Source organism: Oncorhynchus nerka, linkage group LG25, assembly GCF_034236695.1.
Source record: "Oncorhynchus nerka isolate Pitt River linkage group LG25, Oner_Uvic_2.0, whole genome shotgun sequence".
Taxonomy (NCBI): domain Eukaryota; kingdom Metazoa; phylum Chordata; class Actinopteri; order Salmoniformes; family Salmonidae; genus Oncorhynchus; species Oncorhynchus nerka.
The window spans coordinates 13,841,366-13,856,906 of NC_088420.1; the positions used below are offsets into that span (position 1 = coordinate 13,841,366).

At 41.3% G+C, this 15,541-nt stretch overlaps 1 protein-coding gene across 3 annotated transcripts in view; it reads left to right on the forward strand.

The window, feature by feature from the left end:
- The first annotated feature begins 232 nt into the window (after window positions 1–232).
- Window positions 233–15,541, forward strand: part of LOC115109055 (nexilin) — a 32,201-nt gene continuing 16,892 nt past the window's right edge. For 2 of the 3 annotated variants that reach the window (XM_029633620.2, XM_029633618.2), the window contains exons 1-6: window positions 233–364; window positions 9,606–10,179; window positions 10,663–10,854; window positions 11,477–11,561; window positions 11,830–11,978; window positions 15,233–15,430. In XM_029633620.2, coding sequence (XP_029489480.2) covers window positions 9,652–10,179; window positions 10,663–10,854; window positions 11,477–11,561; window positions 11,830–11,978; window positions 15,233–15,430 — 1,152 coding nt within the window. In that variant the 5' untranslated portion in view covers window positions 233–364; window positions 9,606–9,651. Of the gene's footprint in view, window positions 365–3,825; window positions 3,885–9,605; window positions 10,180–10,662; window positions 10,855–11,476; window positions 11,562–11,829; window positions 11,979–15,232; window positions 15,431–15,541 lie in introns of those variants that run through there. The other variant, XM_029633617.2, reaches the window with a different exon arrangement.

Here is a 15,541-nt window from a genome sequence, read left to right on the forward strand (position 1 = left end):
ACAAAATAATTTTTCCAAAGGCTGGGAATATAATTTGACAGATAAAACACGGTCTGGGTTAATGGCAGAGAGATGCAGCTGTATCTGTGTTGGGCGAACAGGAAGGACCATGCGTTTTTGGGGCGACAGCTGAAGCTGGCGCTGGCGCGCGCGGAATGCGGCTGACGGCCAAAGTAGCGGTACTTTCATGAAAGCTGGTTGCGGATACGTAACCTCACGCATTAAACTTTGAGTCGTGAACGCGGCGCAGGCATCTCCGTGCTTTGACAAATTGTGTTTTCTATACTTGACATTACATTTGTTTTAATCCTCTATCTGCACAGAAAAAAAGTCATAAAATAAGGAGGATATTACACTGAAACAGGTAAACTTTTTCCTGCAAAACTTTAATTTAAGATAATGTGTGTTATGTGGATGTTAAAATTCACATGTTGGGGAGAGTTTACATTTTGCCCCTCAATGGTTGATCTGGAAATTGAGATTTGTAACGTGAAGGAGAACATAATGCTATTCAGAAGACTAAGCAAAATTGAAAAGTGATATATTTCAGTCAGGCCTAGTTGACTTTGCTTTGCCATTCAGCTGTTTTATTTAGCTGTAAAATAAAAGATGATGATAGTTTGGTTTACACCAGCGTAAAGGGGCAAACATGAGCAAACATCAAACAAATAAATGTTTTTATTTTTTATTTTTATATACACAGATTATTCTAGCAGCTTGTCATGGTATTTAGTGGCAGCTGAGTGTACTATTAACCAAAAATAGGATTTGACTTGCCAGGCCTAAATGTATTGGTTAACGATGATATAGCAGTTCAAGTTAATCTACACAAATCCTTGCATGAATTGTGCGCTCAAGAAAAGTATTTATGAGTGTAACTATATCAGGGTAATGCAATAGCCTGTAGATCATATTTAGGGTAATTAATATCTTTTGATTATTTTTTACCAACCTATAAAGGTCATAATTGATACAGTAGGATACTTAAGTTAATATACCATATTGAAGTGCTTCAACAATACACTGTAAAAATAGAAAGTCTCCAAAATTCATAATTGTGTAATGAAACCATAAAAATGAAGGCACCTAAGCTGATATCTGATGTTTGGAGGGTGTTTGAAGGTAAACCTAATGGAAGTGTTTAAGTACACAGAATGTGTTTTAAAACAGAAATGTAGTACTCTGAAACACCCAAAGTGGTTGTTGAGGGCGGCAGGTATCCCAGCGGTTAAGCGTGTTAGGCCAGTAACCAAAAGGTTTCTGGTTGAAATCCCTGAGCCGGCAAGGTGTTCAAATCTGCTGTTCTGCCTTTTGAGCAAGGCACTTAACCCCACACAACTTCTGTTGTGGATGTTGATTAAGGCGATTAAGGCAGCTCCCCACATCTCTCTGGTTCAGAGGGGTTGGGTTGAATGCAGAAGTTTTTAAGAAGTTTCAGTGCATGTAAAAGGCAGCATCAAAACACAAAACTTGTGTTTCTTATACAGTCAATGGTTTAGAAAAGCAAATGGTTTATAAGGTGCTTCTAAACCTGCATTGCTTGCTGTTTGGGGTTTTAGGCTGGGTTTCTGTACAGCACTTTGAGATATCAGCTGATGTACGAAGGGCTATATAAATACATTTGATTTGATTTGATTTATAGCCTGAATATTGATTGATGGTAAGGGCCTATGAGACAGTAAATGAGTATATTTCGTAAAAGTTTGCCAACTCAACCACACAGCCACACTGTAAAGAAAAAATCCTGGAGTGAACTGAAATTGACAAGAAAAATAACCAACATATACTTAATAAAAATGTATGCAAGTCATGCAGAGCCCTTTCTCTAGCGGTAACGCACCCAGTTTAGACAGGTCAGCCCTCCTCACCAATGACCGGGGTTAAAATCTCAACTCCAACCCTTCAATCTGTTTCTTTCACTCCCACTGTTTCTCCCACTATCTGTTTCCCCTCTGTCATTTCATAACTATCATAACATAAAAAATCCCATCAAAATCTCAGTTTAAACTAGAGCTATCATATCTCAATCCACCACTATGTCGTCCTTCCGCATCTACGGTGGAAGGTGGCCGTGAGACCATGAGACATCGCAAAAATCAGTCTTCTAACGAATACGTTTGTAGCTTTTGAACGGTTTGGCCTACAAATTATTATGGAAAAAGGAGACTCTCACGAACACGACGGTGTTCTCCGTTTTACTCTACCACCCTCACATTAGACTCATCTGAAGGTAACCCATACAAACTAATGGATTGTGCCAACAAAAATAAGGGGTTAAATATGTGTCCAAAACAACAAAAATATTTCCTGAGTTTTCTTATATCTCCTAGATATAGGAAATACACGTCAAAACCTTATTCATTGTGATTCATTTTTTGACTGTCTTATTTGATTGAAGAGGCACAACGCTCGCTCACCATTCAACATTCTTAGTTTTATTAGATAAGTTTAAAGGCTTGACATTTCGGCCTTCAATGGCCTTCTTCAGAATCCTTTTTTGCCATTTATAAATGTGTTGTTCAATGCGTTTCTATGGGCTATAGTAGTAAAGGCCAAATTCAATATACATTTTTTTGTTTGTTGATAAAATATCATTTTTTTCTATACCTGAAGGGGTCCTAACATTCAAAATGAAATAGCTAAACAATGCATTGTTAAAACAATTCCATATGTTAACTTAGTACACCCTAAAATAAGGTAAATCCAACTTAATATGTTGCTCAAAATGTATCTTTCATGAGGATAACCAAAGAGAGAGACAATTGAGTGACTGAACTCATTGGAAGTCTGGTTTTAATCTCTTCAACGGTGTTGTATGCACGTTTGAAGAAAGAAAAGTATGTTTCTACTGTATATTAGTATTAAGCTTGTTGTGCCGTGAGGTGTAATAGATCATGATGAACGCATATTAAAACCATCAGACAAATGAAGTTCAATGAGGACAATATCCATTTCCACATTCATGCTTGGCAATGGAAAACACTAGTGCTGAATCTTTACTTCTTTCAGTTTAACCTGTAGTTACTGCTGGTGGTTCGAACACTGTGCTTGACAATGCCTGCTGAAGCAGTATATAATAGCAAAAGCATAAAACAATACTAAACTTTAAGACACCAAGCAAAAGGATTTAATTCTGCACGTGACAGGATTCAAATCATCAGAATGCTGTTTGGAAGCTTAAGAGAGGAAACTGCACCAATTCTGCACTAAATTGGACTCGAAACACCAAAATAGTGTTTTCAACCTTTTCTGTTAGTGTTCCTAGTCCCTGGCAAGGTGTTACACCATGTAACGTTTCAAAATGTCCCAGGATGATGTTTTTCAAGTTTTGTCTCCTTCAAGTTGGTGGCAGCTCAGTTGCCCTAAACATTTTTTTTAAACAGTGTATTATAAAAATGCATGAAATTATATTGTATTTTGGCAAAGGCCTACAACTTCTTTGTAGAGAGATGGTGACTTGGACATTGTGTTTGCTTACTGTTTCCCCAAATTTGACCATTTTGTCCATTTGTGATATGCACAGACACAATATTGTGCTAAAAAGGGTATATTCATTTAATTGATATGAATTATAGACTTTATTATCATGCCTGGTTATCGCAGCTGGATTGAAGAGGGCAGTGCAGTCTGTTAACCAGCTCCACAGCTGTGACAGACGTTCTGAACCCAGTCTAATGATTAATTGGACAGAGGGAAACATAGCCAGTCGAGATAACCTCTTAGAAAGTAGTCTTGAGTTATTAATATTTTGGTAAAATCAAGTTAATTACCTGTTACTCTCTCTGTTCTCAACCTTCAGACTGGTAATCCACACCATCAACACCATAGTAGTTGTCGCAATCAAAGTAATTTCTGTGATATGTGCCAACGCAGCTGTTCATCAGGTGTGTAATGTGAGATTGATTTAACTCAAAGTCTAACTATACACTGTTAATTAAGTAGGCCTGTTCATCAACAAATCAACATTTGGTACATTTAGGTCTACCCTTCAAGTTTTCAATCCATGAATCAATGAAATCAATCAAATGTTATTTGATGGCCTGTCTCTTTTTATTAAGCACGTGTTAACCCCAAACCTCCCTGACTGTTTACTTCAGTATCATTACCAAGTGTATTGATGATAATACATTCTACATTTAGCTTACATTTCTAACACACTGATAAACAGTAACCTTTCTAGTGTCTGATGACTCTATGGGCAAATTATCTCTTGCTCGTCCGATTGTCTGGTACTAAGTCTGGTACTAAGTCTGTTACTGAGTCTGTTACTGAGTCTGTTACTAAGGCTGGTAATAAGTCTGGTACTAAGTCTGGTACTAAGGCTGATACTAGGGCTGATACTAGGGCTGGTACTAAGGCTGGTACTAAGGCTGGTACTAAGGCTGGTAATAAGGGTGGTACTAAGTGTGGTACTAAGTGTGATACTAAGGCTGGTACGAAGGCTGGTAATAAGTGTGGTATTAAGGCTGGTACAAAGGCTGGTAATAAATCTGGTACTAAGTGTGGTACTAAGGCTGGTACTAAGGCTGGTACTAAGTGTGGTACTAAGGCTGGTAATAAGTGTGGTACTAAGTGTGGTACTAAGGCTGGTACTAAGGCTGGTACTAAGTGTGGTACTAAGGCTGGTAATAAATCTGGTACTAAGGCTGGTACTAAGGCTGGTACTAAGTGTGGTACTAAGGCTGGTAATAAATCTGGTACTAAGTGTGGTACTAAGGCTGGTACTAAGGCTGGTACTAAGTGTGGTACTAAGGCTGGTAATAAATCTGGTACTAAGTGTGGTACTAAGTCTGGTACTAAGGCTGGTACTAAGTGTGGTACTAAGGCTGGTAATAAGTGTGGTACTAAGTGTGGTACTAAGGCTGGTACTAAGGCTGGTACTAAGGCTGGTAATAAGTGCGTTACTAAGTCTGGTACTAAGGCTGGTACTAAGTCTTATGTTTTGTCAAGGGTCTGTTGGGTGACATGTGGCTACCGACCCTCGCTCTGTCCAACCGCATACCACTCATCAGAAATAGCCATGAACACATGGTCTGGACACACAAGCGGGCTATACTTAGTGTCCTGGCCCTGCATAATGTGCTGTGGCTCAGCATACTGAGGGGAGGAGGTGGAGGACGAGCACCCCTTTCCTTCCCCAAACTGCAGCAGCCATGAGGTGCCTGCCTCCCCAAACAGACACCCGCAAAACACCAGCTGCTCTGCAAAAAAATATGTATTTATCATGTGATATTCTGTAGGGTATCGATCAATCGCATGTATTTTATAGAGCTATTTTGCAGCAGTTATCACAAAGTGCTTCACAGTACACTTTGTTTGCTGTACAGTATAAATATATGTAGGGTACACTCTTAAGTTTGTCCCCATAGCGGAACCCTTTTTGATGCTGGGTAGAACCCTTTCTAGAACCCTCTATGGATGGTTCTTCAAAGATCCCCCTGATATATAATGAATAAAAATATAAACTCAATATGCAACAATTTCAAAGAATTTACAGAGTTATAGTTCATAGAAGGAAATCAGTCAAATAAAATAAATTCATTAGGCCCTAGTCTATGGATTTTACATGACTTGGCAAGGTTGCAGCCATGGGTGGTCCTTGGAGGGCATAGGCCCAACCACTTGAAAGCCAGGCCCACCCACTGGGAAGTCAGGCCCAGCGAATCAGAATGAATTTTCACCAACAAAATGGCTTTGTTGCAGACATAAATACTTGTGTTGTGTGGAAAAAATGTACATTTTAAAGTGACCTTTTATTATCCCCAGCACAAGGTGCACCTGTGGAATAATGCTGTTTAATTAGCTTCTTGATTCACCACACCTGTCAGGTGGATTGATTATTTTAGCTAAGGACAAATGCTCACTAACAGGGATGTAAACATATTTGTGCACAAAATTTGAGAGAAATACGTGTGAAAATTTGTGCAAGTGTGCAATGCTCGTCGAAATGGGTAAACCAAGGCACAGCGTGATTTGGGTTCATCATAATTTATAGAATGTGAACCAGCAACAAAAACAATAAAGAGAAACAAACAAATGAACATACAGCCTTGTAGGGCTCAAAAGCAACAATACAAAAACAAGAGCCCACAAACAACAGGTGGGAAAAGGCTACCTAAATATGATCCCCAATCAGAGACAACGATAGATAGCTGCCTCTGATTGAGAACCATACCAGGCCAACATAGATATCTAAAAACTAGACTACACAGAGAAATAATAATCTAGATTCTAGAACACCCCCCCCCCCCCAGTCACACCCTGACCTACTCCACCATAGAAAATAAAGGCTTTCTATGGTCAAGACGTGACAAAGTGGAACATTTCTGGGATTTTTTTTTTCAGCTCATGAAACATGGGCCAACACTTTACATGCTTTGTTTATATTTTTGTTCAGTGTAATTCTGCCTAGAACCCGATATGAAAGGTTCTGCTTATAACCATCTTTGAAGTGTCCTACCAATAACCATTTTATCATCTAAAGATTATTCCTAGAACTGCTATGAATGGTTCCCCCAGCCTTATTAGCCTTTAAAATTTTATTATTTATGACAATAGATTATATACGTCATAAGGACTTTCTTTGAGGGCCTAGTTATACCCTAACACAGTGGTGTTAGAGAAGATCCTGGTTGACAGGTCACTTTAGGCCTGCAAATCACATTATGCTGGCTTGCAAAGTGACGTGTAATTCCTACTGGAATCCAGCCAGAGTTAGGATATCCAACAAGTGGAAACGTTAATCACCTGTAACTTGCATTCTGCATGACTACCAGGATAGGGAAGATTGAATACTGAGACTACCTCAATCATCTAAACTGGAAAAAACATCTCAGTAACAGGTCCAATAAATCAAATTACTAATAGATTGGATTATTTTTTACAAACTGTATATTTGTTATCTTCCTGTAGCATAAAACGAATCAACCAATCAATGTACATGCAAAAGCACAGAGATTACCATAAAACAAACAATTCTGAAAATCTCCATGCAATAGAGCATCCTGGGAAATATTATAGTTGGTTTTATATAGAACCCTTCTTGCCTTCCAAAGAATTCTTCTTGCCTTCCAAAGAATCATCAAAGAACCCTGTATTCCAAAAACAGTTCTTAGGATGTTAAAGGTTCAAGGTAGAACCCTTTGCCTTACAAAAAACTCTTGTCATCCAAAAAGGGTTCTTCAGATCAAAATGGTTCTTGGTAGAAACTTTTTGGAACCCTTTTTTAAAGAGTGTAGTGAAACAGATACAGATATTAAAAGTTACACACATTATTAAAGTCCATACATGTATAGGCTAGCCATTTACCACACCAGACTTCAGAAAGGGCACTACATAATGTTTACTGGTAAAATTGTTGTCCTAGCTCTGCATTCGGTATTCAATAAACTCAATCTGAAGTTCATCATTGGGAGAAATGTTTCACCATTACGTTGCCCGTCTTTGAGGAAAACCGAGGTGAATGAGACTACATTTTGCTAGCGTTTTTCTTTACAGTATGTTTCATGATGGGGCAGAGGAGCCTCATACACATTTTGAAGGGATATACAGTGCATTTGTAAAGTATTCAGACCTCTTGACCTTTTCCACATTTTGTTAAGTTATAGCCTTATTCTAAAATGGACTAAATCATTTCCCCCCTAATCAATCTACAAACAGTACCCCATAATGACAAAGCAACAACAGGTTTTTAGAAATGTTTGCTAATTTATACAACATAAAAAAAAACACCTCTTTAAGGAATACCTAGGATAGGATAAAGTAATCCCTCTCACCCCCCCCCCCCCCCCCCTTAAAAGATTTAGATGCACTACTGTTCCACTGGATGTCATAAGGTGAATGCACCAATTTGTAAGTCGCTCTGGATAAGAGCGTCTGCTAAATGACTTAAATGTAATGTAAATGAAATATCACATAAGTATTCAGACCGTGGCGTTAAGTGTTGTGGTGGAGTAACGAAAAGATTCCCTGTGTCTGTGACGCCCGCCGTTTGGTGCGACACAGACCCGGTCCCGAGCATGGTGAAACTGAGAAGTCACTGTCTGTCCTATTGAGTTTTGAAGCAGAGTATGAGGTGGCGGTGCTATCTAGTGGGGAGCAGCCTTAGAAGTTGATGTTGCGGACAAAAATGATTCAAGGAAATGAAAATGGTATAACTTGAGAAGGCAAGAACGTGATGTACATCTCATTCGAAAAGTGTATATAAAGCATTTAGAAAATAATACATTTACATAAGTATTTAGACCCTTTACTCAGTACTTTGTTGAATCATCTTTGCCAGCGATTACAGCCTCGAGTCTTCTTGGGCTTGGCACACCTGTATTTGGGGAGTTTCTCCCATTCTTCTCCGCAGATCCTCTCAAGCTCTGCCAGGTTGGATGGGGAGCGTCGCTGCACAGTTATTTTCAGGTCTCCCCAGATATGTTCGATTGGGTTCAAGTCAGGGCTCTGGCTGGGCCACTCAAGGACATTCAGAGACTTGTCCCGAAGCCACTCCTGCGTTGTCTTGGCTGAGGTCCTGAGCGCTCTGGAACAGGTTTTCATCAAGGATCCCTCTGTACTTTGCTCCGTTCAATCATGCCTCGATCCTGACTAGTCTCCCAGCCGCTGAAAAACATTGCCACAGCATGATGCTGCCACCACCCTGCTTCACCATATTGATGGTGCCAGGTTTCCTCCAGATGTGACGCTTGGCATTCAGGCCAAAAATTTCAATCTTGGTTTCATCAGACCAGAGCATCTTGTTTCTCATGGTCTGAGAGTCCTTTAGGGGGCATTTGGAAACTCCAAGCGGGCTGTTATGTGCCTTTTACTGAGAAATGGCTTCCGTCTGGCCACTCTACCATAAAGGCCTGATTGGTAAAGTGCTGCAGAGATGGTTGTCCTTCTGGAAGGTTCTCCCATCTCCACAGAGGAACTCTAGAGCTCTGTCAGAGTGACCATTGGGTTCTTGGTCACCTCCCTGACCAAGACCCTTCTCCGGTTGCTCAGTTTGGCCGGGTCGGCCAGCTCTAAAAAGAGTCTTAGTGGTTCCAAACTTCTTTCATTTAAGAATGATGGAGGCCATTGTGTTCTTGGGGACCTTCAAAGCTGCAGGAATGTTTTGGTACCCTTCCCCAAATCTGTGCCTCGACACAATCCTGTCTCGAAGCTCTATGGACAATTCCTTCGACCTGATGGCTTGTTTTATGATCTGACATGTACTGTCAACTGTGGGACCTTATACAGACAGGTGTGTGCCTTTCCAAATCATGTCCAATCAATTGAATTGACCACAGGTGGACTCCAATCAAGTTGTAGAAACATCTCAAGGATGATCAATGGAAACAGGATGCACCTGAGCTCAATTTTGAGTGTCATAGCAAAGGGTCTGAATACTTATGTAAATAAGATATTTATGTTTTTTTTCCCACTTTGTCATGATAGGGTATTATTGTGTGTAGATGAATACATCTAAGAATATGGCTGTAACTTTTAAAAAATGTGGGAAAGGGGAAGGGGTCTGAATATGAATAATAAATTATGAATAATACATGATTATGTGAAGAGAAAGATGTTTTTTGTTATTGTACCATACCATAATGGTGTTTTTATTTTTTTGACAGGTAACATTTGAAGAGGGCTCTGTTAATTTGTCAGCGTGGCGTGAACATGACTGAGGTAGCACAAAATATAGCTGATGTCGCACACGACATGACTGATGTGGCACATGATATGTGTGATGAAGCACACAAAATGAGTGATAAAGAGAACAACGACAACATGAACGAGTTGCATGGCCATGTGGCACACAAAGAGGACGATGTGGAACACGACAAGCATGATTTGGCACACAAAGACAATGAGGCATACACAAATAACGATGTGTCCCATGACGAACATGATGAGGCACAAGAAAAGAATGAGGCGCACAGCGACAATGAGGAAGAAGTTCACACCGAAGAGGATGAGGTTCGCACAGAGCCTGAGGAAGAGGAGGAGGAAGAAGATGAGGCACACGACAGGAATGATGTGGAGCACAAAGAAAATTATACAGTTAAGGCAAGGCAAAGTTCAAGATCCAGGAAGGACAAGAATGATGTGGCACAAAATGGAGTGGCACATGACATGAACGATGAGTCAGAGAAAGAAGAGAAGGACCAGTCACAGAACGTATCTGAGGTGGCTCTGAAACAAAAGGTGAGGCACGGCCCTCAATGGGCGTGGTGTTCATCTTGCTATCAACAGTTGAAATGGATATATGTGATATGTACTTTGCTTCTGGATAGATTTACCATTCAAAAGAGTCAATCTGAAGTGTAGCACATTGCTGAGTCAACCACACTAGGGCAGGGATGGGCAACTGGCCGGCTGCGGGCCCCCTTTTGTGGATCAAATTTAGCTTAGGGCCCCCAAAAGGCTAGGGCCGGCTCTGACTACATGTGTGGGTAAGACCTGCTAGCAACTGCGGCCCCTCATGATGAGTTCAGATTTTTTGTGGCCCCCACCCCCATCAAAGTTGCCTATCCTTGTGTTAGGGATTGACGGCCTGTAGATCTTTCATAACGTTTCTGTAGCGTTCAGCTAAATAATACTATTCAAAACATCTCTTTTAGATCTGAGAACCACACTCCTATATATGAACCTTAGCAATTCATTTCTTGTATTTTCGTCTTACTCCAGAGACTTCTGCGCTCCAAAAAGCCGGTGGCCAGGAGCTACGTGCCCCAGATCGGTAAGGCTGACGTGAAGAACAAGTTTGAGGCCATGCAGAAGGCCAGGGAGGAGCGCAACAGTAGGAGGAGCCTAGAGGAGCACCAGAAAAGGAAGGAGCAGTACGTCAAGGAGAGAGAATACAACCGCAGGAAGCAACAGGTCGGAGGTCAAACACAGAGAGAGTTAACTCCAACTAACTGTGACCTGCATGGCATGGAGCACGAGCCTCAACAACAGCAGTGTGGGTGTACTGGAAAACTCATATCAGCATCATATCACTTTGCACAAAAAAATCTCAACTTTCTATTGAAATATCTTAACAATTATGTTATAGATGTGCTTGGTTTGTGCTTATGTCAATTTAGGGCAAACTTATACCCAAAACATGGGGATAATTGAGAACATACTAAATACATTTTCTATTTTACGCATGTTGTCCTTTATTAAAAGCTGTATCACAGGACACATTACAGTAAAACAAGCAACGTCTGATACAAGGGTGGAACACCGTGATACTCAGGAGGAGAGAAGAAAACGCCCTGCACTGTAGTAGCTAACTCTTAGAGACTGGATGCCTAAGTGTTGATCTCCCCCTATGTCACAACCGCATGATCCAATCAGAGGCCTCCCTGTGGGTCACATGCTCGTGCTATTTTACCAGATTAGGACCTTGAGTACTTTCTGGGCCCAGCATGGCTCCTGAGGTGGCTAGCGTGCAGAGCAGATGATCCCAGATAAACCGGTAACCTCTCAGCAACGCTCTCCCTCTGATCCACCACAGATAAAAGAACTACTCGCCTCCAGTGATGAGGAGGAGGAGGTGAAGCCGGCCAAGGTAGAGAAATCCTACGTCCCCAAGATCACAGGTAGGAAATGGGGGGCATGTGGGCTGGGAGATGGCTGAGGAGGAGGGTGCTGTCCTTATCCTCATCTCACCCATTGGGTTGTATTCATTAGGCAACAAATGGAAAGAAACATATTGAAACAGGGTGAGACTACCTGGACCTAACCAATAATTAACGCTCATTATCATGTCCATTGCAAACTGTTGTAAAACTTTGCGGGCCTAATGAACACGACCCTGGTGTTTGTACTGTGGTCTCATCATCAACATGTGGGGTCTACACTCTACAGGCAGTGTGAAGGGGAAGTTTGCCGAGATGGAGAAGCAGAGACAAGAGGAGGAGAGGAAGCGGATGGAGGAGGAGAGGAAGAAGCGCGCCACCCAGGACATCATGGAGAAAGCGAAGATGCAGAAGGAGCTGGCCAAGAAAGCCGCAGAGGTAAGCTTGCGGGATTCCTTCGTTGGGCCAGAGGTAAACTGTAACGTAGCCTATAAGGGAAGCGGTACATCAGGGCTGGATTGCTCAATCGCTGCCCCCGATGAGGGACTGGCCTCCACCTCTGTGTAATCAGTCAGGTAATCCTCAACTGCCACCTGGATGATGTATTTTAAGTGCCATTTGAAAGGCTAACAGTTGCTGCAAAGGACTTGAGTGGTGCTGCAATCCATTGCAGCTCTGAGAGCACATATCGTGTCTGATACAGTATATACTATCAGAGATACAGTACCGGTCAAAAGTTTTAGAATACCAACTCATTCAAGGGTTTTCTACTATTTTCTACATTGTATAATAATAGTGAAGACATCAAAACTATTAAATAACACATATGGAATCATGTAGTAACCAAAAAAGTGTTAAACAATTTTTAAATGTTTTATATTTGAGATTCTTCAGAGTAGCCACCCTTTGCCTTGATGACAGCTTTTCACACTCTTGGCATTCTCTCAACCAGCTTCATGAGGTAGTCACCTGGAATGCATTTAAATGAACAAGTGTGCCTTCTTAAAATAATTTATTTGAGCCAATCAGTTGTGTTGTGACAAGGTAGGGGGGTATACAGAAGATAGCCCTATTTGGTAAAAGAGCAAGTCTATATTATGGCAAGAACAGCTCAAATAAGCAACCAGAAACGACAGTCCATCATTACTATCAAGTGCTATGATGAAACTGGCTCTCATGTGGACCGCCACAGGAATGGAAGACCCACAGTTACCTCTGCTGCAGAGGATAAGTTACCTGCCTCAGAAATTGCAGCCCAAGTAAATGCTTCACAGAGTTCAAGTAACAGACACATCTCAACATCAACTGTTCAGAGGAGACTATGTGAATCAGACCTTCATGGTCGAAATGCTGCAAAGAAATCACTACTAAAGGACACCAATAAGAAATGACATGCTTGGGCCAAGAAACACGAGCAATGGACATCAGACCAATGGAAATGTGTCCTTTGGTCTGGAGTCCAAATTTGATATTTTTGGTTCCAACCGCTGTATCTTTGTGAGACACGGTGTGGGTGAACGGATAATCTCCACATGTGTATTTCCCACCATGAAGCATGGAGGAGGTGTTATGGTGCGGGGGTGCTTTGCTGGTGACACTGTCTGTGATTTAACCAACATGGCTACCACAGCATTCTGCAGAGATGCGCCCTCCCATCTGGTTTGGCTTAGTGGGACTATCATTTGTTTTTCAACAGGTCAATGACCCAAAACACACCTCCAGGCTGTGTAAGGGCTTTTTGACCAAGAAGGAGAGTGATGGAGTGCTGCATCAGATGACCTGGCCTCCACAATCCCCCGACCTCAACCAAATTGAGATGGTTTGGGATGAGTCGGACCGCAGATTGACGGAAAAACAGCCAACAAGTTCTCAGCATTTGTGGGAACTCCTTCAAGACTGTTGGAAAAGCATTCCAGGTGAAGCTGGTTGAGAGAATGCCAAGTGCGTGCAAAGCTGTCATCAAGGCAACGGGGGGCTATTTGACGAATTTCAAATATAAAATATATTTTGATTTCTTTAACACAATTTGTAGTTTTGATGTCTTCACTATTATTCTACAATGTAGAAATGGTCAAAATAAAGAAAACCCTTGAACGAGTAGGTGTTCTAAAACTTTTAATAGGTAGTGTATATCATATAAATCTTCAGATGTGTCATCACACAGCCTTCTTCAGATACAGGCCTTAGAATGTGCCATAAACTGAAATAGGCTGGCTGCTTAAGAAGCATTCAGCACTGTGCATTAACGCATTACATGTTTAAAGCATTAAAGCATCCAGCGCTGTGCATTAAAGCTAGGCTAGTCTCTGCCACGGGCTTTCATCTCACCTTCGGTATGACGTGAGTGAAGCCTGGAAGCCGAGTCTAATGCTAGGCTAGCTGTAGTTGTAGCCATGCCAAACTAGATTGAAGCCAGTTCTTCATTACCAAATCGAGGTTGACCTAGATACAACAAGGTACTGGATGGTTACAAGTAATAACACATTTTTTTACATTTCAAATTTGTTCAAATTTATAGTGCAAATTTCAAGTATACAATAGAAAACCTTCATGTTATTCTTTCAAATTCAATTGAAATACACCTGCTAATACACCTGTGGCACCTGCTAACCTTTGCATGCCATTTCAGGATCACTCTAATGAATATGTTAATGACCTTGTACTAGATAGGGAATTACATAGTACTTAGTACTACTAGACTAATTCTAATGTAATTAAATTAAAGGAAGAGTGGTACTGAATGTACTTTCTATCTTGGCACAGGGCAATTACAGAGATGTTCCAATATAGTTACTCTGACAAAGCCTATTGAAAGGGTTTCCTTTTTGTGGAAATACGTTTGGTTTGGCTGTGGATGGACAGGCTGCATGGATATTGTCTGTTTATATTCAGTGCTTACTGTTCACACAGTGTTGTTATTAGTTCTACTCCACTGAATTGGAGTCATTTGTCTCTTGAACATGATGAAAGCTGGATAAACCCATCTCTTCATTGTCTCCTTTCACTGCAACCTACTGCATGTACCTATACTGTAAAAGTTAGTGAAAACTTGGGGAATTCATCCTGGTTTATTGAGCCTGGGAGGTAGCTTCAATCGGAGCCAGTACTGACTGAGTGGGATAGAAACAACTGGGCTAATGAGTTCTACTGCTGCTGCTTGAGCCACAGACACTGCCGGGTATAGACAGCATGTGACTGGTAAATGTTTCCCACACCACTGACTGTCTAAATGAGCCCCTGCTTCCTAGCTAGCTGACCGAATTAGACTCTCCTATCTTAGGGCTGACGTTCACTGACAGGTCTACTGCAAATGTTGGCCATTACCAAAAGAACGTTCTCCTTCAAGGCCTATCTTCTGTGTGTGTGTGTGTGTGTGTGTGTGTGTGTGTGTGTGTGTGTGTGTGTGTGTGTGTGTGTGTGTGTGTGTGTGTGTGTGTGTGTGTGTGTGTTTTGTTTGTGGGGATTTTCTTTTTTAGTTGAGAGGTATCAACTATAATTTCATAATGTACAACATAGGTTTAGTCCATTACTTGAATAAACACGACCACTTCAGCATTTGTAAAGTTCACAGACCAGGAAATGGTTTGTTTTGTTGATGTTTGATGTGCTAAATGAAGTACTGTCTTGTCTTATCGTATCTTATGTTATTGTAATTTACTCTTCTAACAATGGCTTTTGTCCATTTATGTCAGGAGGGAGATGACACCATCCTGGTCCGTGTGGTGCCGGCAAAGCTGTCACGACCTCCAGGCAGGATCAAGATGAACTTTGAGGACCTGGAGAAGAACCGCGAGGAAGAACAGAAGAAGAGGACAGAGGAGGAGAAGAAGAAGCGCTACAACGAGAACAGGCTCTCCTTCCGCGAGGCCAAGCGGAGCTCGGTTGTCCAGGTGAGCTGAGGAGAACCTCTCCCATAGGCTTCGGCAGGACTGGCAGCATAGCTGTTTCTAGAAATCCAATATTTCAGGAAAGCCATTATATCTGTGTCAATACTTCATGGT